Source organism: Saccopteryx leptura, chromosome 8 (assembly GCF_036850995.1).
Source record: "Saccopteryx leptura isolate mSacLep1 chromosome 8, mSacLep1_pri_phased_curated, whole genome shotgun sequence".
NCBI classification, from domain to species: Eukaryota; Metazoa; Chordata; class Mammalia; order Chiroptera; family Emballonuridae; genus Saccopteryx; species Saccopteryx leptura.
In genome coordinates this window covers 49,357,490-49,383,945 of record NC_089510.1, presented here as the reverse complement: position 1 = coordinate 49,383,945, position 26,456 = coordinate 49,357,490, and the positions used below count along the sequence as shown (strand labels likewise).

The 26,456-nt window shown below is 36.4% G+C and overlaps 1 protein-coding gene across 4 annotated transcripts in view; it reads left to right on the top strand.

The window, feature by feature from the left end:
• The window catches only part of GSK3B (glycogen synthase kinase 3 beta), a 207,564-nt gene that overhangs the window by 50,751 nt on the left and 130,357 nt on the right, over positions 1–26,456 (top strand). For all 4 annotated transcript variants that reach the window (XM_066347732.1, XM_066347731.1, XM_066347730.1 and 1 more), the window contains one exon: positions 26,152–26,345. In XM_066347732.1, the coding sequence (XP_066203829.1) occupies positions 26,152–26,345 (194 nt within the window). The remainder of the gene's footprint in view (positions 1–26,151; positions 26,346–26,456) is intronic.

Below are 26,456 nucleotides of genomic sequence, written 5' to 3'. Positions count from 1 at the left end.
ATGAGGTCTGTTTTTTATTTTTAAACTTTTTTAAAATTCTTTTTGCTTTTATTTTTTAGTTTTTCAATCACAGTTTTCTTTCAGTATTATTTTGTTTTGGTTTCAGGTGTACAGCAGAGTGGTTAGATAATCATACACTTTCCTTCTATATTTCTGGTACCCACCTGACACCATTCATAGTTATCACAATACGATTGACTATGTTCCCTGTCCTGTACTCTACATCCTTGTGACTGCTTTGTAACTGCCAGTTTGTACTTCTTAATCTTTTCATCTCTTTCACTGAGTCCCTTGACCTTAATTCCCCTCCCCTCTGGCAGCCTCCAGTCTGTTCTTTGTGTCTATGAGGCAGTTTCAATTTTGTTTATTTATTTATTTTGTTCTTTAGATTCCACATATGAGTGAAATTACATGGTATTTGTCTTTCTCTGACTGAGTTATTTCACATAGCATACTACCCTATAGGCCCATCATGCTGTCACATGGCCGAGTAATATTCTACCATGTATATGTATCAGCTTTTTTATGCACTTGTCTATTGATGGGCATTTGGGTTACTTCCATATGCTGGCTATTATATATAAGGCTTCAGTGAACATAGGGGTAGAGGAGTTGGTCCTTTAGCAAGCTTAAAATAACACTTAGAAGTATTATCTACAGCAGATTGCATAAAGCCTTAAGTATAAAACTCAATGAATGTACTACCACTCAGATCAAGCTAAGTATAGAGCATTCTGTTCATTCTGGAAGACTCTATTGTGGCTCCTTCCAATCAATAAATACTCTACTCTTAGCTTTGCTTTATTTTTTTAAATTGCAGTTATTACCATGTGGCATGTATTAGTTTGTCTTCCTACCAGAGTGTCAGCTTCATGAGGACAGAGACTTAGCTTTGCTCACTATTCTATTCCATTGTTCAGTATACTACATATACTGTTCATTACAGTAAATGCTTAACAACTATTTGATAACTTTAAGTTGAAAAACACTTGATTATTTGTTACATATAATGTTATATGGTACACAAGTTCTATTTTATGTACTAGGTGCTAAGGATAGATGTTAAATTCTAGTTTTTTTAGGATGAGACTTTTGACATTCAGGATGATGCTTAGACCAATTATAAGACATGGAAATAGAACCTGTCTGGCATTGGATTTACTGTGCACTGGTCTTGGCTCATGTGAATGTTAGGAAGTATGGGAAATTTGCTACCAGTAAGAGATAATGGCAGCCTATCTATTGGATCACCTTCTTGAGTGTTCCTGATTTCTTATCATTATCTCAGATTCTTAACTCAAACTCTTGATCTTTTTGAATACCTCAAACAGTTGCAAAAGACTAAATGCTCTTGTTCTTGCGGGAATAGAATTGTGCTAGGAAAAACATTGGTTTATCAGGTAAGACAGTTTAGCTGTTGTTTGTATCACTATAGTTAAAACAATGAAAATTCTGTTTGTAGTGATTAGGTTTAAGATAAGGAGTTTGTGGTTTAGAAATTATTTTAGTTCAAACTTACATAGATGAGAAAGAAAATCTGAGATTAAAATGACCGTAGTATTTGGTTCATGCTTTTATCTGTCAAGTTTAAACCTTTCATCTTGCACTTGAGGAAACTGGGGCACAAAGAAATTATGCTGTGTGCTAGTTTAGTACAAAGCAACAGTCAGACCAGTCTGTTTAACTCACAGGTTCCTGGCTCTTTGTAGACAGTAGAATTACTTGGGAACTTTTGTAAACATACAGATTTCAGGGTTCTACTTCGAAAGGTTTTTTATTTTTATTAGATTTGGGATAGAGGCCAGGCATGTATAATGAGATAACAAAAGCAAAGCAAAATAAAAATTTAAACCATTCTGTTCCTTCATATTTTTAATAATGATTAAATTTTCAGAGTAATCACACTCCGTTGGCTTAGAATCATTGTGCTGTAATGCCTTCTTTTTAATTTACTTAATGAATTTATTTCTTAGACCAGTTTTCAGGGTTACAGAAAAATTGAACAAAATGTACAGAGAATTTTCACATACTCCTTGCATTGTGTGGTACTGTTAAAATTGATGAATCAATACTGATACATTGTTATTAATTCCCTTGTTTTTTATTCATAATTGTTATTAAGGCCTGCTGTTTGTATTGGATAGTTCTATGACTTTTGACAAATACATAATGTTATATATCTGTCATTATAATATCATACAGAATAGTTTCACTGCCCTAAAAATTCTCTGTGCTCCACCTATTCTTTCCTATTGCTCTCCTATCCCTGGCAACCACTGAAATTTTTATTACATATCTCTAGTTTTGTCTTTTCTAGAGTGTTGTATAAGTGGAATCATATAGTTTATATGGCCTTTTTTAAATTTAAATTTTAGATTTTATTCATTTTTAGAGAGAAAGGAGAGAGCAAGAGAGAGAGAGAGAGAGAGAGAGAGAGAAAGGGGGGAGGAGCAGGAAGCATCCACTCCCATATGTGCCTTGACTGGCAAGCCCAGGGCTTTGAACCCGCGACCTCAGTGTTCCAGGTCGACGCTTGATCCACTCCACCACCACAGGTCAGGCTGTAAAGCCTTTTTTAGGCTTCCTTCTGTGACTTGCAAATATGCATATAAGGTTCCTCTATGTCTTTTTGTGGCTTGATAGTTCATTTCTTTAATAATTTCTTTAACAATATTGCTGAATGTTATTCCATTGTATGACTATACCAAGGCTTGTTTTAGCCTTTCACCTGTTGAAGGACATCTGGGTTGCATCCACATTTTGGCAGATATCATTGAAGCTACTATAACCATTTGTGTGCAGGTTTTTGAGTGGATATATTTTCAACTCATTTATAAATATCCATGAGTGCAATTGCTGGATTGTATGGTAAGAATATGTTATGTTTAGTTTTGTAGGAAGCTGACAAATTGTCTTTCAAAGTGGCTGTATAATTTTGCATTCCCACTACAATCAGAGTTCCTGTTATTTCACATCTTTACCACCCTTTGTTGTCATTGTTTTGGATTTTAACCATCCTATTAAGTATGTAGTGATATCTCATTGTTTTAATTTACAGTTCCCCAAGAACATACGATATGGACCATTTTTTCATATGCTTACTTTTCATCTTTACATATTCTTTAGTGAGTTTCCAAGTTTTTTGCCTATTTTAAATGGGATTATTTGTTTTCTTATTGTTGAGACTTTTTTTTTTTTTAATTTTAGAGAGAGAGAAACATTGATTTGTTGTTAAACTGATTCATCCATTCATTGGTTAATTCCTTTTATGTGCCCTGACCGGGGACTAAACTCTTAACCTTGGCAGTATCAGGACAACGCTCTAATCAACTGAACTACCTGGCCATGACCTTATTGTTGTTTTAAGTGTTCTTTTTATATTTTGGATACAAGTCATTTATGAGATCAGTGTTTTGCAAACATTTTCTCCTAGTTAGATTGCTTGTCTTTTCATTCTTTTAACAGTGTGTTATGCAGAGCAGAAGTTTTAAAATTTAACAAATCCAATCATAGAATGTGATTTGGTGTTGTATTTAAAAAGTTATCACCAAGTTCAGTTCACCTAAATTTTACATACTAAGTCTTCAAAATATGTATTACATACAGCATATCTGAATCCAAACTAAACATTTTCGAGTGGTCAGTGGTCTCATGTAGTTAGTGACTATTCTATTGGGCAGCACAGGTAGAGACTGGCAGTCAATATGACTCCAGAAGGAGGAATAATCATTGTAGTTTAGAATGGCTATGAAAAGCCACAGAAACATTACTTCAGTTTATTTTGCTTGTTCATTGATTCATTCATTGATTGACTCAAGAAATTTCGAGCTCTTACTTTGAGAAAACTTGTGAAAAATGTAAATATATTTTATCTCCTTTTGGACAGTGCATTTAATGGTTATACAATTATTTAATTAGAGTAGGTTGGTTAAATAGTTAGGGGACAAGTATAGACTTAGAGTTGAATATTATCAGTGAAACAGATTGATGATAACTGCATTGTGGGCTTGTAGAGTAAGTTAAATATATCTAACTCTGTATTGTTGTCAAATGCTTAGTACATACTATCCTACTTTTCCTTCTCTTCTCTCAGTTCAGCTGCTGTAATGCATGAGTCTGGGTATAGGGAAAAGAGGCATAGGATGTGGCAGAGTCCAAACACAAACTGGCTTCCCAGGGAGTCAAATGAACTCTTACTTTTTTTCTTTTCTTTTTCTTTCTTTCTTTTTTTTAATTTAAGATTTTATTTATTGACTTTACAGAAAGAGGAAGAGAGAAAGGGGTGTAGTGTTGCATGTACCGTGACTGGGCAAACCTAGGATTTCAAATAGGCGACCTCAGGGTTCCAGGTCCACATTTCATCCACTGCGCCACCACAGGCCAGGCTGAACTTTTACTTTCTTTTTTTTTCTTTTTCCTTCTTCTTTTTTAATCCTCAACCTAATTTTGCTACAAGGTCCTGCTTCCTGGACTCAGAATTCAGGTTTCTACTGTTAGTACCAAAGCCTGTGTAACCAGTGCTAAATAGATTTTTGTGGCCTGGCTTAAGAATATAAATTGTTGCCTTTTCTGGAAATTTTAATCTATTTCATTCTAAACAGTTGTTCTTGTAGCGAAAATTTGAAACTGCTAAATTAGTTTTACCTGTCTCTTGTTTGTTAAATAAGAAAGTGTTTTAGAAATATTTTGAAAAGTGTTGACTATAATTATTTTATAGCTTTTTTGAAAAGCCAGACCTCCCATTACATTTTTGAGCACTCTGGTCCTTGTGATTTTTACATTGAAAAAGATCTTGAAACTTTACCATATCCTTTATACAGTAAGATTATTTAATCAAGCTAGATATTAAATGTAGTTACAGTATGTTTGAGATGGGTTGTAGGGACATTAATGTGTATTTTTTTTTACGTTAATGTGTATTTAACACTCAATTTAGATTGGGCAGATCTTGATTTTCTGTGTGTTGTATGGTTATGGCTAAGTCCATACATTCACTGATTTTTAGTCACTCAAAAGATGTAATTTGAATATGGTCAGGATGTGATTGTTTATTTACTTATTTAAAAATTGTGATAAGCCCTTTAAAGGAAAGTAACTGGCTATTTTGAGAGGATAATAACATGACAGTTACCTTAGATGGATGTCATAGAACAGGCATCTCTGAGGAAGTGACATTTAAGCTGAGGCCTAAAGGATAAAAAGGAGTGTGCTAGTGAACTAGATAAAGAATGTTCTAGGTGAAGGGAAATATATGAAAGTTCTGGGGGGTCAAGAGGCCTAGTATGAGTGAATGATAGTGACCAAGGGGGGGAAATGGCATGAGATGAGACTCAAACCAAATCTTGCTGTGTCTTATAGAACATTATGAAGTCTTTCAAGTGTTTTAATCAGGGAATCGAGACAGACAAGTGTAACTCTGAAGTGGGAAGTGGAATATAGGGGTTGCTAAAATTGTAAGAGTGGTCCAGGGTACAGAAATAAATTTAGAACCAACACTTCTCAAATGATAATAATTTAAATACAATGTATTTAAAGTGTTTGGAATCATTAGATAATTTGGGGAGAGTATAATGACAGAAGAGAAAGGGGATCTAGGAACAAGCCTTGAAGAACTCAAACATTGAGAGGTTGGTAGAAGACCAATCAATCAGCACAGGAGGGCCTCGGGTAAGCAGGGGGTTTTTTTTTTGATGACCAAAGGTCCTGAAATGACAGTAGAGAGCAAGGAGGACATTTTTTTTTTTTTTTTTTTTTTTTTTTTTTGAGATATGCTGGATGAATTGAGTAACTTCAGCCTCTTTGTAATTTGTGAAAGTAGTATCCTTGGGGGGAGTTGTTTTCCTTAAGGCAGGGTGATAGAATTTGCTGATCACAAAATAGGAATTCAGAAGACATTCTAGAAGGGGCAAGGTTGAGGAATTCATTCAGATGAGAGAAATATAGAGTAGATGGGGAGGGAGTTAACAGGGAGAGACTTGCATTTCTAATAAAGCCTAAGGGAAACAAGGATATGAGATGTAATAGATTTAGTCATCCTTAAAGTGTCTTGTAGGCTGGAGCAGCGATTTTTAATCAGCATGCCTCAATAATTTTTAAAATATGCAGTACTTGACTATTTAGTCAGGGGCACTGACCTTTTCTCCCTTAGATTGTCAAATAAAAACAGGACAGCCAACACAACAATAGACATCTGGTGTGAATGCCCTGTCTTGAACCATAAATAAATAAATAAAAAGGTCATATAAGAGAGTTGAATCTTATTCACATCGCATAATGTTGTGTCTGATGATTAATTCTTATATACAAGTATAGAGGTACCTGGGTTTTTAAAAAGTAACTTTGGAGCAAAAAAAGTAGGTGATTACTATTTTATTTTTTGTAAATCAAAATTAAATTTTTGGGGGGTCAGATCGACAAAAATATATATTTTTTGGTGTGCCACAGAATTTTGATAATCAGTTTATGTATGCTATAAGATGAAAAAGGTTGAAAATTGCTGGGATGGGGGAATCTTATCTTTTAATGGTATGGTCTGGATGGTTTCATATAGTTTGTTGGGGTGGGTAACAAGCTTATGTATGACAAAGTTAATCTGCCTCAGGGTTCTGGTTGTGATATGGTGAGGCTCTTGCTGACCTCTTCAGTTCTTTCATCTGTTAGATAGTAATAATACCTCATTGATTGTTTGATTTAAATATCCAGTTAGTAGTTTATAAAAGTTGACCTGAATGCCTACAGCCTTTTAGGAAACCTTTTAAGCATACATGATAGTAAAGTTATGATTTATCCATCTTATTTTCTTGTCAGTTTTTTCTGTGTTGAATATAAGAATCAATGCTTAGTTGAATTATTAACATCGACTATGAATGAGGTACTCAATCCAGCTCTTCGTAATGCTGATGGTAACTCATTTTTAGAAACAAGGATGCATCATTTCAGAAGTAGACATTTGTTCATTTTTACTTTAAACAGTTCCTTAAGCATAGTTGAATTTTTTAGAATACAGTGAAGAAATGTTAGATTATAACAATAATACTTATGTGACCAAAATATTTTTTTAGAAATTTAAGCAAATTAATCTTTTAAAAAAATTTACATGCTCGATTGTAGAGAATCTGGAAATTGTAGAGAATTTGGAAATTACAGGAACAATGAAGAATATAAAAATGTACCTCTATTCTCACTGTCCAGAGAAAATTCCTGTTTGCATTATGGTATGTTTGTGTAGCATTTGTTTTCAAAATTGTGATCACACAGTCTATATAACAGTTTGTAACCTGCTTTTTCGTGTAATCTTCTAACATGAATATTTTCTTATAATCTTAAATATTTTCTGAAGATGTAATTTTAATGGCTGTTTAATCTGTTTAGTGTGAGCATGTCATATTTTGTTAATGAATTTCTTATTATTGGGCCTCTAAATTGGTTTCAATTTAGTGATGATAGGCTTCTGACACTGTAAGTAATGAGTCAGCAGTGTGGAAAGTACTCTGCCCTGGCATCATGTGTCCCAGAATGTTCATCTATGACCCACTAGCAAGAGGATCAGCCATACCTCTTAAGCATCAGCAATTTAAGGCCAAGTCTTATTATAGCCCTACTGTGAGTTTAGGACTGTGTCATTCCAGTGGCCTTTATTTAACAGAGCCCAGTTAGCATCTCTTCAACCAGAGCTTTGTGGGGAGACATACTAAGTGGACTCTGTGAATTGACCCCGTTGGTCTGTCAGTACTGTTGTTCTGTGGCGAGATGGGCCTGGAATTTGCCTTATTTGAATGGCATTGCTAGGATCTCTAATGTGTGTTTTTGTGGGGAGAATGTTGGGGACTATTAAGACAGTTTTTAGCGGGAAGAAGAGATGGGCAGATAGACAAACCAGTATGGACTTGATTCTGAGTAATTAAAATCAGTTGGAACAATGTTATTTTATATATTTTACTCTTAGGCATCATAAACATAGCATTATTTATTACTCATGTAGTTGTAAATGTAAACTAAAAATTAATTACTGTTTGAAAATTTGTGGTGTCCCTTGCAGAAATTGAGTTAATGACAGAACTCTTGCTTATTACGTGACTCTCTTATTTTTCACAGTTAAAGAGATTCTTGTAAAAGTTTTAAACCAAGTATTGTTGGGTAAACAAATGGTTTTTTTGGGGTTGCTCGTTTGTATTGGGGCAGTGCTATATGTGTATGAAAGACTGTGGGTGCTTGCCCTCAGGGTGGCAGATTACAGATTGCACCCCAGTCTGCTTTTTCAGAGAGTGCAGAGAGTGGGGGAGAGAAAGAGAGAGAGAGAGAGAGCGCTGAGGGGTTCGGAAGCCCTACTGCGGCTTAGGGGGGCCTAGGAGTCCTGAGAGTGAGTCTGGGAGAGTCCAGAGAATGAGTCGGGGCTTTGGGAGCCCTGAGTGAGAGGTAAGCGGTTTGCTAGTCCTGCGTTACAAGACTAATAAAGGGAATGCCCCACCGTTTTCTGGCTCCACAATTCCTTTACCAGTCTTCCTGAATCCAATGAGAACCTGCTTGGCCACATCGACAGTCACTGGCTTTAGAGGGACCTTATCTCATTCCCACATTAACAGTTCAACAAGTAAATCTGTAATGTTTTATGTGTATTTTCCTTCCAGATTTGCGAAAAAGTCTTAATTTGTAATGGATTGTGTTCAAAAGTTCATAGAACTTAGAACATATTTTTCAAAGTTTTTTCAATATGTAAAATAAAAATGGTTAGGTTCCCAGGCTTTTTTACAAAAGCCTAACTAAGCCAGGTTAACTCAGATATCTACATATTTACAATGAAAAGTAATAGAAAATAATAATACATATTGGAGGAATAGTAATTAAACAGAACTAGAAATTTTCTGTTAATTAATTTTGAAAAATTCTCCTGAATGCTGGTAGTTGATTGATAAAAGGATTTAATCTGAGGGAAATAAGGAGTAGATCTTGGGAGGCTGACTTTTTGATTACTTCACAAGCTTTATAGGTTGATTGCATTGGCTTTTCCAACTTATACCATTCTTTTGCTTACCAGCTATGGTTACAATTTTTTTCTTTCTTTTTTTTAAAAATTCAAGTGGAATGAAGAGAGTAGGGAAGAAAGAGGGGGACAAGGGTTCTCTGGTAACTAAGATTTGGAAGAAAAAGGTGGAAGTAACCTAGGATGTTGCCTGGGGTAAATTTAATTGGTATAAGAATAACGGAAGTTGAAGAGTGTGAGGGGCGAGCATAAAAATGTGATCCCTTTTGGGGAACACAGAAGGGAATGATGAGAAAGACAACCCTGTGTTGGTCAGTAACTGGTGCTGGGTATCTTTTGAAGCTGTTTAGTACTGGGAATGAAGAACAGTGTCTACCTTTGTACCTTTGTGTGTGTGCGCGTGCATGTGTGTGTCTGTGTATATATGCACAATTTTTTTTTTTGTATTTTTCCAAAGTTAGAAGTGGGGAGGCAGTCAGACAGACTCCTGCATGCGCTAGACCAGGATCCACCCGGCATGCCCGCCAGTGGGCAATGCTCTGCCCATATGGGGCATTGCTCCATTGTGACTGGAGCCATTCTAGTGCCTGAGGCTGAGGCCATGGAACTGTCCTCAACGCCCAGGCTAACTTTGCTACAATGGAGCCTTGGCTGCAAGACGGGAAGAGAGAGATAGAGAGGAAGGGGTACGGGGAAGGGTGGAGAAGCAGATGAGCGCTTCTCCTGTGTGCCCTGACCAGGAATCAAACCTGGGACTTCCACACGCCAGGCTGGTGCTCTACCACTGAGCCAACTGGCCAGGGCTGTGTGCACAAATTGTAGAGTTAGTTTATTTGTGATGTGGGATGCAATTGCCACCCAATTACTATATATATTAGGGATACTTCTTAAAAATAAAGTTTTACTATTATTATAAGCAAATGTGCTCTGTTACCTTTAAACTTACAAAAAGTAAAGTATTGTAGTTTAGCCAGATCAACAACAGATTCCTAAAACTGTGATGTAGAGATTAGTTTTCATATTTTTTTTGTTTATTGATTTGAAAAATCATGCTTCCCTGCTTTCTCAGTCCCAATAAGTTTCTTATTTAGACTAAACCAGTGGCCCTCCAAAATAAGCAATGTTTCCTCTGTTTCTGAAAGAGTAGCAGCTGTGATTAACCATTGGATTACTACTTTGTTTCTGATAAATCTGTTCAAGTATTTAAATGTTTGCTATCAGTTTACTAATTTGATTTTCATCACTGATTTGATTTTCATCAGGGGAATTCTGCTTCTCCTTTCACTCATTTTAGATAATTTGTTGCTCTGGTAGCCTTATCTATCAGGCAGAATGAAGTAGTTTATATTAAAAGGTCTTTTGCCTTGATATTAAAATGTTTGAGGGCATTTAAAATGTGTGGTTATATTGGATTGACTTATTTTATGGATTTATTTTGGAATAGAAATAAATGGATTGATTTACTTCCATATTTATGAGCACTGGTAAGTATATTAAACTTAGGAATTGGATGATCTGGGGTGTAGTTTTCAATGTTACTGACCTTGAGCAGTTTTACTTATCTCTTGAGCTTCAGTTCTCCCTTTGGTTTAGTATTGACTCTACCTCCTTCACAAGACTTTTGTCTACATCTAAACATGTTTGTAAACTATGAAGTGTTCCACAAATATGCTATTTGTGATTATGGGTGATGATGGTGTGTGATGATCAAGGTTGGTCCCGGGTACAATTGTGAAAGTGTGCATTTTGTCTTTGCATTTCCTTCTCAGTCTATTCTGTGACTCAACCCTTTTGAGAGATGATTACCAGGTTCTTTGTCATCTTAAAGGAAGAGTTAGAGGTACTTATTTTAGTGACTTACAGACCCTTAATAATTTTCATAGTATAGTGGAATCCTATAGGAATTTGTTCACTTATAAATGAGGAAGAGGTATGGGGGAGGAGAATATAGAGGGGCAAGTATGAGGTGATAGAGAGTGATTTGACTTGGTTGATGGGTACACAACATAATGAACAATTCAAGTGGTATAGGGACCTTTACCTGAAACCTATGTACTCTTATTGGTCAGTGTCACCCCATTAAATATCATTCTCTAAATTAAAAAAATTAAAAAATAAATGAACAAATACAGGGTGGGACAAAAGTAGGTGTACAATTGTGAGTACGCAAAAGACAGTTTATTCTGCATTATTTATTAATTAATGTATTATTCTCTATACGAACAGCCTGCTGTGTACACAGGCATAAAAATGGGTCTACAGCAGTAAACATGTGATAAACGTGATTGCTATCCTCATAGATTGGCTGTTAGTTGTTGACATAAACAACCTGTAAGGTTCAAACCTGTAAAGAATTTTTATAAGAGTTTATTTGAGCCCAAACTGATGATAGTTACCAGGAAACAAATGCTCCAGAGAATAACACTTTTTCAGTTTCTTTTATGCATTTGAATTAAGGAAGTAAGGAAGATTACATGAAGGTGGGAGAAAGCAAAGCAGGGATTGGAATATGGAATAGTTAAGATTGATTTGCTGTCTCAATCAGACAAGACAAAGAAATAAAAGGCATCCATATTGGAAAAGAAGAAGTAAAGGTATCACTTTTTGCAGGTGATATAATCCTATACATCGAAAACCCCAAAGAATCCACAAAAAGACTACTAGAAACGATAAGCCAATACAGTAAGGTCGCAGGATACAAAATTAACATACAGAAGTCAATAGCCTTTCTATATGCCAACAATGAAACATTTGAGAACGAACTCAAAAGAATAATCCCCTTCACGATTGCAACAAAAGAAATAAAATACCTAGGAATAAACATAACAAAGAATGTAAAGGACTTATATAATGAAAACTATAAACCATTGTTAAGGGAAATCGAAAAAGATATAATGAGGTGGAAGAATATTCCTTGTTCTTGGTTAGGAAGAATAAATATAATCAAGATGGCCATATTACCCAAAGCAATATACAAATTTAATGCAATTCCCATCAAAATTCCAGTGACATTTTTTAAAGAAATGGAGCAAAAAATCATCAGATTTATATGGAACTATAAAAAAACCCAAATAGCCAAAGCAATCCTAAAGAAAAAGAATGAAGCTGGGGACATTACAATACCTGACTTCAAACTATATTATAGGGCCATGACAATCAAAACAGCATGGTATTGGCAGAAAAATAGACACTCAGACCAATGAAACAGAATAGAAAACCCAGAAATAAAACCACATATATATAGTCAAATAATTTTTGATAAAGGGGCCAACAACACACAATGGAGAAAAGAAAGCCTCTTCAATAAATGGTGCTGGGAAAACTGGAAAGCCACATGCAAAAGAATGAAACTGGACTACAGTTTGTCCCCCTGTACTAAAATTAACTCAAAATGGATTAAAGATCTAAACATAAGACCTGAAACAATAACGTACATAGAAGAAGACATAGGTACTAAACTCATGGACCTGGGTTTTAAAGAGCATTTTATGAATTTGACTCCAAAGGCAAGAGAAGTGAAGGCAAAAATTAATGAATGGGACTACATCAGACTAAGAAGTTTTTGCTCAGCAAGAGAAACTGATAACAAAATAAACAGAAAGCCAACTAAATGGGAAATGATATTTTCAAACAAAAGCTCAGATAAGGGCCTAATATCCAAAATATACAAAGAGCTCATAAAACTCAACAACAAACAAACAAACAATCTAATAAAAAAATGGGAAGAGGACATGAGCAGACACTTCTCCCAGGAAGAAATACAAATGGCCAACAGATATATGAAAAGATGCTCATCTTCTTTAGTTATTAGGGAAATGCAAATCAAAACTGCAATGAGATACCACCTCACACCTGTTAGATTAGCTATTATTAACAAGACAGGTAATAGCAAATGTTGGAGAGGCTGTGGAGAAAAAGGAACCCTCATCCACTGTTGGTGGGAATGTAAAGTAGTACAACCATTATGGAAGAAAGTATGGTGGTTCCTCAAAAAACTGAAAATAGAACTACCTTATGACCCAGCAATCCCTCTACTGGGTATATACCCCCAAAGCTCAGAAACATTGATACGTAAAGACACATGCAGCCCCATGTTCATTGCAGCATTGTTCACAGTGGCCAGGACATGGAAACAACCAAAAAACCCGTCAATAGATGACTGGATAAAGAAGATGTGGCACATATACACTATGGAATACTACTCAGCCATAAGAAATGATGACATTGGATCATTTACAGCAAAATGGTGGGATCTTGATAACATTATACGAAGTGAAATAAGTAAATCAGAAAAAACCAGGAATTGCATTATTCCATACGTAGGTGGGACATAAAAGTGAGACTAAGAGACATTGATAAGAGTGTGGTGGTTACGGGGGGAGGGGGAAGAGGGAGAGGGAAAGGGGGAAGGGGAGGGGCACAAAGAAACCTTGATAGAAGGTGACAGAGGACAATCTGACTGGGTGATGGGTATGCAACATAATTGAACGACAAGATAACCTGGACATGTTATCTTTGAATATATGTATCCTGATTTATTGATGTTGCCCCATTAAAAAAATAAAATTATTAAAAAAAAAAAGATTGATTTGCTCTCTGACAGTGGTAATGCCATTTAGAGGTATTACTTCCGGCATTTCAAAGGTGTGTTAGTCTAGATGCACAAGAACAACCTAGAAGAAATGGGTAAATTCCTAGAACTAGACAATCTTCCTAGACTGAGTCATGAAGAAGCAGAAAACCTTAATAGACCTATAAGCAGGGAGGAAATAGAAACAACTATCAAAAATATCCCCAAAATCAAAAGTCCAGGACCAGACGGCTACACTAGTGAATTCTGCCAAACATTCAAAAAATATTTAGTACCCATCCTTCTCAAAGTCTTCCAAAAAATAGAAGAAGAAGGAATAATCTCTACCACAGTTTATGAGGCCAGCATAACCCTCATACTAACCTGGCAAGAACAACACACACTAAAAAACCAACTACAGACCAGTTTCTCTAATGAATACAGATGCAAAAATTCTAAACAAAATATGAGGAAATACAACAACATACTAAGAAAGAATACATCATGACCAAGTGGGATTCATTCCAATAGCACAAGGATTGTTCAACATACGGAAATAAATTAATGTAATATACCACATCAACAAAACAGAAAATAATTCATATGATTCTATAAATAGATGCAGAAAAGGCATTTAATAAGATACAGCATCCCTTTGTGTTCAAAGCACTCAATAAAATCGGAATAGAAACAAAAAATCTATATATGACAAACCATTAGCAAATATCATAATAAATAATGTAAGAATGAAGGCTTTTCTTCCAAAATCAGGAACAAGGGAAGGCTGCCAACTCTCTCCACTCTTATTCAACGTAGTTCTGGAAGTTTTAGCCAGAGTGATCAGGAAATAAAAGGCATCCATATCGGGAAAGAAGTAAAGTTATCACTTTTTGCAGATGACATGATCCTGTACATAGAAAATCCCAACGACTCCACCAAAAAACTATTATAAACAATAAACCAATACAGTAAAGTCACAGTATACAAAAATTTATACTTTCGGTTGACCTGTGGTGGTGCAGTGGATAAAGTATTGGCCTGGAATGCTGAGGTCGCCAGTTCAAGACCCTGGACTTGCCTGGTCAAGGCACATATGGGAGTTGATGCTTCCTACTCCTCCTGTCCTTCTCTCTCTCTCTCTCTCTCTCTCTCTCTTTCTCTTCCCTCTCTAAAATGAATTAAAAAAAATTATACTTTCCTATATGCCAATGATAAAACTTTGGAAAATTAACTTAAAAAGAAAAAACACAATTCCTTTTACAATTGCAACAACAACAACAAAAATACCTTGGAATAAACTTAACAAAGGATATGAAGGACCTATATATTGAAAACTACAAAACGTTATTGAAAGAAGTTGAAAAAGACAGTGAAATTGAAAAACATTTCATGTTCATGGATTGGGAGAATCAACATAGTTAAAATGGCCATATTACCCAAAGCAATAGACAAATTTAATGCAATTCTCATCAAAACCCCAATGTCATTTTTTAAAGATATAGAACAAAAAATCATCAGGTTTGTAGTGAACCATAAAAAACACTTGGGAAAAAAGAATGAAGCCGGAGGTATCACACTGCCTGACTTCAAATTATGCTATAGAGCCACCATAATCAAAACAGCATGATATTGGCAGAAAGACAGACTGACCAATGTAATAAAATCTAGAGCCCAGAAATAAAACCGTATAGATAGATAGATAGATACCGTTGGACAAAGGAGCCAAAAACACAGAATGGAGAAAAGAAACCTTTATTGAAAATGGTGCTGGGAAAATTGGAAAGGCACATGGAAAAGAATGAAACTTGTTTACCGTTTGTCCCCCTGCACAAAAATTAATTCAAAATGAATCAAAGACTTAAATATAATATCTGAAACAATAAATTGTATAGAAGAAAATGTAGTTATTAAATTCATGGACCTTGGCTGTAGAGAACAATTTATGAATTTGACCCCAAAGGCAAGGGAAGTAAAGGCAAAAATAAATAAATAGAACTTTATCAAACTAAAAAGTTTCTGCACAGCAAAGGAAACCAACACAAAACAAATAGGCAGCCAACCAAATGGGAGATGATATTTGCAAACAACAGCTCCAATAAGGGGTTAATATCCAAAAATGTATAAAGAACTCACAAAGCTCAGCAACAAACAGGCAAACAATCCAATTAAAAAATGGAGAGAGGACCTGAAAAGACACTTCTCCCAAGAGGACATACAAATGGCCAACAGATATATGTTAAGATGCTCATCTTCACTAGGTGTTCGAGAAATGCGAATTGAAACTACAATGAGATACCACCTCATACCTGTTAGATTGGCTATTATCAACAAGACAGGTAATAACAGCATTGGAGTGGCTGTAGGGAAAAAGGAAACCTTATTCACTGCTGGTGAAAATGCAAATTAGTACAACCATTATGGAATAAAATATGAAGGTTCCTCAAAAATTAAGGATAGAACTACCATATGACCCAGCAATCCCTCAACTGGCCATCCCTCTAAAACTCGAAAACATTGGTACATAAAGACACATGCACCCCCATGTTCATCACAGCATTATTCACAGTGGCTAAGATATGGGAACAACCAAAGTGTCCTTCAATAGAGGACTGGATAAAGAAGATGTGGTACATATATACAATGGAATACTACTCAGCCATGAGCAGTGACATAGTCATGTTTACGACAACATGGATGGACCTTGAGAACATTATACTGAGTGAAATAAGTAAATTAGAAAAAGCTAAGAACTGTATGATTTTACACATAGGTGAGATATAAAACTGAGACTCATGGACATCGATTAAAATGAACGAGTTACCAGGGGGAGGGGGTCATTGGGGAGAGGAGTGGGGGAAGGGGTGGGCAGAATAGCATTAGGAGGGACAAATATAAGGTGACGGAAAATGATTTGACGTTGGGTGATGAGTGTACAACATAATCAACAGTTCAAATGCTATAGAAACATTTACCTGAAACCTATGCACTCTTATTTATCATTGTCACCCAGTTAAACTTAACGCTCCAAATAAAAAATAAAATAATAAATAGATGGAGTGCATGTAAAAGTGTATGTAAGTTAGTATGCTGTGCTATAGGAACAGCAGTTTGTATTTAGGGGTGGGGAAAACTTTGGTGCACAGGTTAGGGGAAAGACTGAGGGAGATGTTACATTGCACGGTTTTGAGTTGTCAGAAGGCAGACCAAACACAGACCTAACCCATTAAAAATAATTTGTAGAACTTTAATTTTAATATTGTGTTCGCTAAAGACTGGAACTAATATATAAGCTTTGTAAGTTCTATTTTCTGCCTTTCTTCTGGACTTGTGGCTGCTCAAGATTGAAACTTTTAGAAGTGTGACATTTGGATCAATGAATCATCATATTTTTTTAATTATTTATTTTTTATTCATTTTAGAGAGGACAGAGAGAGGGAGGGAGGGAGGGGGAGAGAGAGAGAGAGAGAGAGAGAGAGAGAGAGAGAGAGGGGAGAGAGGAGAGAGAGACAGGGGAGAGAGACAGGGGAGAGGAACTGGAAGCATCAACTCCCATATATGCCTTGACCAGGCAAGTCCAGAGTTTCGAACCGGCGACCTCAGCATTTCCAGGTCGACGCTTTATCCACTGCGCCACCACAGGTCAGGCGAATCATCGTATTTTTAAAGGGATTATTTGTTGCTTTAGTCTAAGTTTACCATTTACTGTTTCCATTCTTGTACAGTGTACTGTTTCTTTGGTAATATGGCAAACTTCCTCATTAACAAAAATTTAAATGTATTAACTCTTTTTGTCCAAATTTGTAAGTCAAGCAGATAAATGGTATTTAAGACTTAAAGATTGTAATGTAAATTTCTAAATGATGTTCTTTATAAACACATACTTTCATAAGAAATAAGCCTGTTTTTATAATACATCTTGATTAAGAAAAGATAAAATATATCTTTTTGTTATTTCAGGTGAGGGCTTAAGACCAACTCAAGTATTTATTCATTTTGGTCTTGATTTGATTTGATTCTAGTTCACTGGATCTAGACAAAAGAAAAATATGCTTTATTCCAGTTCATGGTTTATAAGTAAAATAATATTTAAGTTTGGATTGTTGAAAATAAGTAAGTTTTGTTGTTTTTTGGTTTGTTTCATTAAAAGTAAAATTTGGGTTTTAAGAGATAAAAAGTGAGTCAATTAAAATTAGTTCAAAAGGAGTATGTATATTTTGATGTAAAAAAATTGGGGTTTCTAATATATAGATACTTGCATCAGAACCTTTAAAATACTTGAAATATTCAATTTTGCAGAAAATACAGTTGTGTGTTATTTTTATTGGCATGATCTTAAGCAAAGTAATGTAGTAGGGTACAGGTTTTAGAGTTAATAGGTCTGAATCTTGTTGGGTATGCTTTATTGAAAGGGTCACCTTTTTGAACACCTCAGTTTCTTCCATTTGTTAAAGGATTAACCTGAGTACATCACAGAGTTGTTAAAGGAATTAAATGGTGTTCTGGGGTTTTTTTTGTTTTTGTTTTTGTATTTTTCTGAAGCTGGAAACGGGGAGGCAGCCAGACAGACTCCCGCAGGCACCCGACCGGGATCCACCCGGCACGCCCACCAGGGGGCGATGCTCTGCCCATCCAGGGCATCACTCTGTCGCGACCAGAGCCACTCTAGCGCCTGGGGCAGAGGCCAAAGGAGCCATCCCCAGTGCCCGGGCCATCCTTGCTCCAATGGAGCATCGGCTGTGGGAGGGGAAGAGAGAGACAGAGAGGAAGGAGAAGGGGAGGGGTGAAGAAGCAGATGGGCGCTTCTCCTCTGTGCCCTGGCTGGGAATTGAACCCGAGACTCCTGCACGCCAGGCCGACGCTCTACCACTGAGCCAACCGGCCAGGGCCTCTGGGTTTTTTAAAGTACAATAGCTGGAACTGCATTAAAGATCATTTGCGGTGTCCTTATTAAAGGTACAGTTATTCTGAGCCCCACTGCAGACCTACTGAGTCTCTAGGGATAAATTTTTAGAATCTTGTATTTCTAGTAAACTATTCCAGGTTATTCTTGTCTGCTTTGAGCAGTGCTTACAAACTATAAACAGTACTTAAGGAATATATTCACATATATATTGATACAAATTGAACCTCAAAACTCAGAGATGTCCCTTGCCCAGTTCTTATTCACTGCTGTATATTGATGCTCTAAAGAAACCGAAATTATTTGAAACAGGGTTATAAAACAGAGTAATTCTCCTACCTATAAGTAAATCCACACAAGGCAAATTGGCTTTGGCTGCTTGTTGCCATTTTTTTCAGTAAGCCTTCTATTCTTTTTTACTACTTGCAAGGCCTTTTTACATACCTTATCCCTAGAGATTCGTATCTGATCAATGCAAGCATTAGAAGAAGCAGAAGCATTGCTTAATGTTTAGCATGAAGTAGTCAGTTCTCAAATCCTAACAATTCTGCTTGGGTGATTATACATAAATTCAACAATAAACATTTGCTGAGCTTCCATTGTGCTCTGAGCCCTGTGCTAATAATAATAAGCACTAGGGAAATGTAAATGATTTGGATGTCTGGCTTTCTTGAGAACTCTTAGTCAAGCGAGGGCTTAAACTCTTAATAATTTGAAAACATGATAGCATTGTAGTAGGGCACGTTAAAAGAACATAGCAGAGCAGAGGAATGTTTTTTTCTGTTTCCACTGCCAATAATTTAAAGTTCAGAAAAACTATACTTTATTGAGCACCAACTGAATGGCATACACTTAAAAAAACCTGCCTAACCTGTTACTTAATCATCACAACATCTCCACTCCTTGTTTTCTCTGCCTCTCCTTTTGTTTATTCTTTCTTTTTCCAAAGAAAAATTAGTAATTCTTTTGTTTTGTCTCTTCCAATCTTTTAGATAGACTCATATGGGAATGAATGTTGTCTAAAGGGAAAAGTGTCTGCTAGAGAGATTTTTTATCACATTAAGGTTACATGGAAATTGCCTTAATTTTTTTTTTTTAAATGTTGTTGATCATTAGGGTTGACATGACTGGTTGAGCTGCTTGGTTGGCATTCCCTTTCTTTCCTCATAGTTTTGCTCCAATGTATTGAACTGTTACACTCTAGTTAGAGCTTCCACATCATAGAGTAGAGCCCCTATTTCATGACAAGAATAAGTTTATTTTAAAATCTGCGTAACTGATTTTGTGGACCTCAATTTCTTTTATTTCTTTTGTTTATTAATTTTTATGTTGTTTTTGTGTTTCTAAGCTATTTCCTTTATTTTGGGGAGAACATCTTGTTTTTAATAGAAGTTCCTTAACCAGTTATTTATGATGAACAGTTTTTTGAACTTTGATTTAAGAAACTGAAAATTTGACAATGGTTGGTCTTTTTACCCTTCGGACTATCTTAAGCATGTCTATTTTTTCTTAGTTTTTTTTTTGAATAATTTATATAATACTTTTTTTTTAAAGTGAGGGCAGGGAAGAAAGAGAGAGAGACTCCCAGATTCTTCCCAACCAGGATCCACCTGGCAACCCCTATCTGGGGCTGATGTTCGGACTAATTGAGCCACTGCCTGTGAGAGGGGAAGAGAAAGAAGGGGAGGGGGTAAGGGAGGGGAAGAGAAGCAGATGGTCACCTCTCATGTGTACCCTGACCACAGATCAAACCTGGGATGTCCACTTGCTGGGCCAGTGCTCTATCCACTGAGCAACTGGCCAGGGCCATAATACTTTTCAATAGAATGTTTGCTGCCTGACCAGGCAGTGGCGCAGTGGATAGAGCAGAGGACCCAAGTTCAAAACCCTGAGGTTGCCAGCTTGAGCACGGGGTTACTGACTTGAGCATGGGATCAGACACGACCTCATGGTTGTTTGAGCCCAAAGGTCACTGGTTTGAGCAAGGGGTCAGTTGCTCTGCTGTAGCCTCCTGGTCAAGGCACATATGAGAAAGCAATCAGTGAACAACTAAGATGCCGCAATGAAGAATTACTGCTTCTCATCTCCCTTCCTGTCTCTGTCCCTTTCTGACCTTCTCTCTGATTCTCCATGTCAAAAAAAAAAAAAAAAGAACGTTTGTTATATTGTTAAACATCTATAAAAGTAGCTATCTGGTATTTCTCTTCCTGCTAGAGAAGCAATAGGCAATGCAATTTTCTCTACCAATACTATTGTTAGTCAGAAACCTCATAGAAATCCTTTGTGTCTTCCTTGTAGTCATAGATGGTGGTATGTGGTTTCTCTGGGCTTTTTTTTTGACAGAGTTTATACTCTCTTTTCTACCTGGAGACTTAAACTTGAGTTAAAGGAAGATTTAATAGAGAGTCATTACTGGTTCATTCAGTTTGTATTAGTAGTTTGGCTTATTAACATCTCTAAAAGCCTCTCAGTTAAAAAGTGTTAACTGTTGTTTTTTCATGGCTCATAAATCTTAAGAAATATTAAATTAAATGGCTACAGTATGTTCAATTTTGAGATTTATCATTCATATAAAATGAGAATGTCAGTGTCAGGTACTTCCTAAATAATTGAACATGCTTGAAGTGGCCTTTGGTTTTTTTGGGTGGTCAGTCCACACTTTGGATTTGGACTGTGCATGTCATGCTGTAATATATGTTCATCTCTGGGCAGATTGGTTTGAGGAGTAACTTCAGAAGACCTGAAAGTGTAACCATAAAGTGTTGATTACAGGCACACACCTGTGTTGTACACACTGTTTTGGGATAAGCGTAAGACTTTTGTAAAAATTGGATTCTATATTTAACAGCCTTCAATAGAAAGTGTTTGTGGCCCTGGTCCATTGGCTCAGTGAGTTTGATCCCCGGTCAGGACACATAAGAAAGCGACCATCTGCTTCTCTCCCCTCCCTCTTCCCCTTCTCTCTCTTTTCCCCTCCTGCAGTCAGAGGCTCACTCATTTGCTTTGAGTATCACTCCCAGGCACTGAGGATAGCTCAATTATTCCAGCATTGGCCCTAGGCAGGGTTGCTGGGAGGATCCAGGTTGGGGCAGTTGTGGGGATCTCTCTATCTGCCCTCCTCTCACTTAAAAAAAAAAAGTGGTTGCTCTGTTGTAGTCCATCTTTTCATTGTTTCATGGGGAGCCTATTGTGATTTATATATTTAAGATTTATTTGTTGTGGTAAAGAGTAGGGGATTTAATTCTGCGTTCTACTTATAATAAGAAATTAATACCACCTGATGAAATTTTAATTGAGATAGAGTTTCCCAGGAGTTCTCCGGAGAGAGGGCTGGGAACCCTCACTGTTCCGCTGTTCTGCTGTTGTTGCTCCCGGGAGACAGCCGCATTTTTGGGAGACCAATTTTATTGTAATTGGTTTGAGACTCACTATACCATGTATTCTGGGAAGTTGAGCATTGGGTAGAGCGATAAATTCTTTCAAAAGACTGGACAGATTTGTTATGATTACTAGGTTTTCATGTGTATTTTGGTCTCTTTTGGTAGCAGAGTTTAAAATGCTGCTCTATTGCCAAGATCCAAAATTATCCCACTTCTAGTACCAAATATTAAATGTTTGAATATCACAGAATCAATTGTTTCACATTTTTGCTTTCCATATGCTTTTGGGGGTGATAAGTTTTAAAACCTAATGCTGCCAGCGTATCTTTAGAAAGAGCTTTTTAGCCATTTATTTATTAAAATATTTTATTGATTTGAGAAAGAGAGAGAGAGAGAGGGAGAGAGAAGCAGTGGGGAGAGGAACAGGAAGCATCAACTCATAGGTCGTTGCTTCTCACATGTGCTGTAACCCAGCAAGCTCAGGAGTTCGAACTGGCAACCTCAGAATTCTAGGTCAATGCTTTATTCACTGGGCCACCACAGGTCAGGTACTTTTTAGCTATTAATAAATGAATAATTGAGACCTGAAAACTGTAAAAGGTCATTCCTTTATTCTCTTACTACTTATTACTTTTTTAACATTTTCAGTAACATCTGCTACTTTGAGGGACTAATATATAGTATATTGAAATTAGTCTTTCAGCTGTAGTAGGAAGGTTGTAAAAATATAGCTTAGACAGTATGAGCCAGGTGAAGAGTTCTGCTAAAGCAGCGGTTCTCAACCTGTGGGTTGCGACCCCAGCGGGGGTCGAAGGACCAAAACACAGGGGTCGTGTAAAGCCATCGGAAAATACCCCGCCGGGGTCGCGACCCACAGGTTGAGAACCACTGTGCTAAAGCTTTATGGTATTGGACAACATATTCTCTCTTAGTATTACTTTTTTCATTTGCATAGTAAACATAATATATCTCTACATTTATTATAAGTGTTAGAATAGATGAAACAATGAATTGGAAAGTTGACTGTACAGTGAAATTTTATACATCTGTTATTTTCCTGCTAACTCAGCAAATTACAATGCCAAGTGATGACATGCTTTTCCTTGGCACACTAGCTGCTGACTGTCTCATGTGCTACAAATGCTCATGCCAAGTCATCCCCAGTAATATCTTGCTGTTCTTTATCACTCTGCTCTTTCAGATATCTGATGAAACAGAAACAGACAGGGAGGGAGAGAGATGAGAAGAATCAACTCATAGTTGTGGCACTTTAGTTGTTAACGGATTACTTCTTATATATGCCTTGATGGGGCAGGGCGGGAGCGAGATGTCTCTAGCTGAACCAGTGACCCCTTGCTCAAGCCAGCAAGCAACCTTTGGGCTCAAGCCAGTGACCATGGGATCATGTCTGTGATCCCACCACGCTCAAGCTGGTGAGCCTGCACTCAAGGTGGAGAGCTTGTGCTCAAGCCAGTGACCTCAGGATTTTGAACCTGGTTCTTCTGTGTCCTAGTTGACTCTCTATCCACTCTGCCACCTGGTCGGGTGAAGTATAGTAATCTTTTAATTTCTGCTAAGATGGTTAAGTAGTTTTTTTACTAGATGTACTTGAAGGTGAGAGGATTGGTCTTTGTCCATATCCAATCAGTTTCAAATTAAGACTCCTCAAGAGTCTCTTTTCAGTTGATAGCATCTATAAGACCTGTCTCTCTCTCTACTTTTAGTATTTTTGCAGAATTGTCCATTTGCACATTTTCTTATGTGCAAAGCATGATTCTAAGATAGCTATTCCAAAGTATATAGCAGTTGAGGTTAAAGAGATAAATCTCAGAGTTGGGGTGGATAGCTTTCATAGAGCTTCTCTCTTTTTTTTTTTTTTTTTTTTTTTTTGATGACAGAGTCAGAGAGGGACAGATAGGAACAGACAGACAGGAAGGGAGAGAGATGAGAAGCATCAATTCTTTGTTGCAGCACCTTAGCTGTTCATTGATTGCTTTCTCATATGTGCCTTGACGGGGGGTGGGGGAGAGTGTTGCTACAGCAGACTGAGTGATCTCGAGCCAGCGATCTTGGGCTCAAGTGGTGAGCTGTTCTCAAACCAGATGAGCCCGCGCTCAAACCTGGGTCCTCCGCGTCCCAGTTTGATGCTCTATTCACTGTGCCACTGCCTGGTCAGGCTCATAGCTGATTATTGAGGCTGTGAATCTATTTCTCTGAGATTTAACTTTTTTTTAGAAATGCAGCCTCAGAGGAGACAATAGGGGAAAGTCATTACATAGGTAATCTTAGGTTGTTTAACTTCTCTTATCGGAGTAAGTACAAAGCTGTGATTACTGTTTTTGTTACCGAAATATGGTTATATTGTAGAAAAGCATAAGTTTTTATTATATCCCAGACAGCTTTTGTTTTCAATTAAAATTATGGAGTACAACAGTTGTTTTAAAAAGCTATTAATCTATCTTAATTAAGCTTTGTTTTTGTGAATTAGGCCTGTGAAGTTTTACAAGCAATTTGTTCAGTAGAATTGTTAATTCATAGTTCTTGATTATTTTTTCTTTCTTTCTTTTTTTGCCATCTGGTTTAACTTGGATGATGTAGGGAAGAGTCAGACTGTTTGAAATTACTTCTGCTTTTTATTTTTTGGGGGACAATTGGATTATAAGAAAATGTATTCAGTACTTTGGATTTTAATCTTTATGATGATTTAGAAGTCAGCTTGGATTAAATTAGTTTTTTAGCAAGGATATTTAAGGTTTATTTTACTCACAAGTGAGATGTGAACGGAGCATTTGAGAGCTTTTTATGTGTTGGCTTGTGCTTGGGTTTGTATACATTTAAAGCATATGTGTGATACTGTTGTAAGTTATGATGGTATTGACAAGATTTGAGTTATTTTTTCTATACGGTATGCTGGATTTGTGCTAACTAAATCATACCTATTAGGGTATATTACTTTGGAACTAAAGACATATACAATATGTTATATAGCTGGCCAAATGTAATATAGTGTGGCTATTGACTTTTGATTATATTAATAGCTCTGTGAACTTAAATGGCTTTAAATATTGGTTGTAATATGCCACAAATATTAGAGTATTCATTTATCTTGAAGTTTTATATCTGGTAGGGGAAAAACACTCAAACCATTGAAAAGTTAGATTATATTTTTGATCTTTGTATATATGAGGTACAAATGAATACTTCATAATCTTGATTTGCTATTTATAGTTAAATATTACATTAGTTTCTCTTTTAGGTTAGTATGAGTTCAGTTAGCATCTCAAAAATGAAATTGATAAAGTAGTAGAAGATAAAAGGAAAAATGTGTAGCTTAATCATTGTGTATGGACTAATATTAGTACAGTACTGAGAATTGGTTTTAGAATGTCAGGGAAGAGAGAAAGAAGCACAAGTCACTAAAGTCTGTGTGTATCCTTAAATCAATAAAAGAACAGTTAAAGTTCTAAAATCTGGTGCTAGGTAGCATAGAATGGTTTAGAATAGTTAAGAATTCAGAGAAAAAGATAATAGTGAAGTACGCCTGGTCAGGTAGGAAGTGGTTCTTGAGCTTGAATTGGAGTCCTTGAATTGTTTTTGAATCAGGAGAAAGGAAGGCAAATGGTATGGAGAGGGCCATGAGTAGGCAGAGACCCCAGGGCCAGTGAGCTACTTATGACTGAGGCTAAGTTCAGAGTAAGTTTGATTTGCTTTTAAGATTTTCTATTTTTACCCCCCAATTAACATTCTTTCCCCTTTCCTTTTCTTCACCTGATCTTTCTCTGAGAGGCATTCTGTTGTTCTTAAAAAGAAATAAGACACAGAGAACCAAAAAACTTCAAAAGCCTTACCTTTCTAGAAGCAAAATTATTGAATATAGTTAGCATATTTAGACATTGTCAGCTTCACATATTTTATTTTCAAGTAAAGTAAGGAATCCTTGAGGAAATAACTAGAGCCTTTAAAGTTGGACAGATAAGATTCAAACACTGGTAGGATCCACCTTTCTTCCCATTATGTTTAATATGGGCACAGTTCTACAAACTTCATGGTGGTATTGTTTCCAATGGAGTCACATGTATAAAGCATGGTGCCTGATCTTTGGAATGACTAAATAAATATTGGTTAAAAAATACTTAAATTGAAAAAAAAATACTTAAATTGAAACAAATAGTTGAAGTAATTCTATGTGATAAACTTAAAATACACATTTAAATGTAGCTTGTGGCCAAGTGTATACAGTTTAATTTGTATACTTTGGCAATTTTCTCTATTTAATTCTTTACAGTTCTCATTTGTTTTATATATACCTTTTTTCTTTTAGGAGACAAGGATGGCAGTAAGGTGACCACAGTGGTAGCAACTCCTGGGCAGGGTCCAGACAGGCCACAAGAAGTCAGCTATACAGACACTAAAGTGATTGGAAATGGCTCATTTGGTGTGGTATATCAAGCCAAACTTTGTGATTCAGGAGAACTGGTTGCCATCAAGAAAGTATTGCAGGACAAGAGATTTAAGGTAAGACCTTCAGTATTTCATGTATTTTGTTGCTATCAGTACATACAAGTGATTGTGTTTTCCAGTTGTCGCTTTTTGGTTCAGATTTCGTTTATTGTGCATATTTTTGTT